Below are 2,428 nucleotides of genomic sequence, written 5' to 3' on the forward strand. Positions count from 1 at the left end.
TTGTACTCTTCAGCGTTCGTACGTTATATAAATATATTATGTTAAATTCAGTAAAACTGAAATGTATTACGAGTACGTATATATGTACGGTTCAATTTGCACAACAAAGTTTTATCAATAAATAACTGCTTCAACTACACTAATGTTTTTGTTTTTAAAATATAATGTCCAAAATATCCTACAAATAATATCACATGAACAGTTGTAATCGTATGACGCAATAATTTCCAATCAATTAACGCAAAAACACATATTTTCCACCGTTACGTTTGCACTAATTAATTATCCTTAAACACTTACAAGGTCACCAGTCACAAGTCTCATAGTGTCCAATTAATCAGCATCACTACAGACAATTAAAGCTCTGCCTGACGACCTGCAATCAGTGTTACAAAATAGTAACGTCTCATGTATGCATCGCATGACGTCATCCGTATTGACGTATACGAGCACGCAATCAGAATAATGCCGAACTGTGCTACCTGCCTGCTATCGACGAGCCATTAGCAAAACATCAGGTAACAATATCATAACAAAATCTCCACACGTCACACCACCGATATTTGCAATATCGATTCTTGTGAGCTCCTTTCCGACGATCGCCCAGCATGCTCGGCGCATCTTGGACGCGATAGCCCTAGACGGAAGGCCCGCCTCTGCTGTGGAGGGTCAAACGTCCATTAACTATCAGTTAACGCCGACCGGTAAACACTTGCACTGTTTGATCTTTTGCAGACGCTTCCGTTTGTACGGCGGGTTCTGTCCCGGGCACCGGAGCGTGACAGTGATCCAGGTAAACTTTTTCGGTTTACAAAACGAGCACGACTTGAACGCAGGTGGAGGACGCTCGTCGTTCTCGTCTCTACGTCGCGGGCTTTTCGGAATATAAAACGAATTACACTGGCCGTAACAGAAATTGTTCAACACTGTCGCTTGTAAACAACCAGGTTCACGAATCTTTTGTATCAACTGTTCCGTTTTGCACCAATCCTCTTTGAGATACTTTTTTTTCGTAACTATAAGCGCATTTTTCGAGGATTTCAATATATTTCGAAACGCAGCTCCTTTAGGTATATCCGTGGTGTCCTCTTGTTCGGGCATAGATACAACCATAGTTTCGGAGCTGCCTTCGCCGAGTTCGTTCCGCTGAACGTAAGCGGTCGACCCGGCGGCTTCCTCGGTTCGTCGTCGAGCAGCAAGCATTTTCTCGACTTGCTCGGTGTCGATGATGTCCAGAATCGAGTCGGTCGGTGTGAAGGGCCGCTTACTGCCGACGCCGGCGCTCACGCCGCAAGCGGCTAACAGAGCCGCTGCAACGAGCCAGATGCACGACTTGGAAACCGTCTCCATCTGTGAAGCGAATAGCGAATATAAATATGGTCATGTAATTTTAAAACCTGTATAAGCGACAGGAAGTCGTAGGCTTAACTTACGTTGTATCGAGAGATGAGAGGCAACATGTCGTAGGCAGTGCGTCGGTGTATTTGTCCGCGATTGGGAGCGCAGCGTGCGTGTGCGCAGGACCGGCCGTTGGAGCGGTAATGAGCGCCCCTCAATGGACCACTGCTCAATGAACGAGATGACTCACACGCCGCTCCGCTCCTTCATCATAGAGCCGTTACAATCGGCTTCATTCACAGATGCGACACTGCACACGTGTTTAGACTTACGGTTACTTGCTTACGATCATAGACAATACACTAAGCCTTTTATTGTGTGGTATGGAGATAACTATTTGTTTATAAACATTTAACAACAATCAGTACACGTTAACCCTTTATGTAATGTTATCTTGGCTTTACTTTGTCAAAGAGTATTATTTTAAATCTTAATTTGAAAAATATGTTAAGGTTTTTTTACATGAATAATAATTACTGTTTGTTGTTAAAGTTATTTGAGACATCCGTTTGAATAAATCTAATTAAGTAAGTTAGTCGTAGTGATACAAAAGATGATAGTTAAAATTATAAATTAATAATAAACTTATAGCAATAGAGCTGTACAGAGTACAATAAAAAACAATAGTAGATATAACATGATAAATTACATTACATGATGTGAATGTAAGTCATAGTTAAAATTTAATTAGGTAACTAACTAGGTATGTATTTAATACATTATCCATAAACACAATTCCATCATTATTATCAATCTCTACATTACTCTTACACCTTTCATTTACATAAAACATTAAAGCCTCCCAGAGGCAAGCTACTTATAGGCACGAACGTCACAAACCAAACGTTGGCACGTCTGTATGAGACAGGGTAACCGGAGATATTTTCTCACCTATCGGCCGGCGCCGGCGCGAGCCGCGTTTCGGTGCACGGCGCCGGCGCAGATGGTTACAATAGACTTGGTAAAAATTTGTCGATCATTTCGCGAGTATATAAAAATGTAGACACAGTTTTTATTAATTAACAAAATT

General features: G+C 41.5%; 1 protein-coding gene across 1 annotated transcript; it reads right to left on the reverse strand.

Moving 5' to 3' along the window:
* Positions 1-213: 213 nt before the first annotated feature.
* LOC123694052 (gremlin-1-like) lies at positions 214-1,590 on the reverse strand. The gene is made up of 2 exons (XM_045639349.1): positions 1,434-1,590; positions 214-1,350 (listed from the first exon to the last, which is right to left on the reverse strand). The coding sequence occupies exons 1-2, from the start codon at positions 1,458-1,460 to the stop codon at positions 688-690; spliced, it is 690 nt and encodes a 229-aa protein (XP_045495305.1). The 5' UTR covers positions 1,461-1,590; the 3' UTR covers positions 214-687.
* Between the last annotated feature and the right edge of the window lie 838 nt (positions 1,591-2,428).

Source organism: Colias croceus, chromosome 8, assembly GCF_905220415.1.
Source record: "Colias croceus chromosome 8, ilColCroc2.1".
Lineage (NCBI taxonomy): Eukaryota > Metazoa > Arthropoda > Insecta > Lepidoptera > Pieridae > Colias > Colias croceus.

Excerpts from the sequence above, each read along its gene's own strand:
- LOC123694052 (XM_045639349.1), bottom strand. The coding sequence starts at position 1,460 with ATGTTGCCTCTCATCTCTCGATACAAC. Across the intron at positions 1,351-1,433 it reads CTCTCATCTCTCGATACAAC|ATGGAGACGGTTTCCAAGTC; the intron begins GTAAGTTAAGCC and ends TTCGCTTCACAG.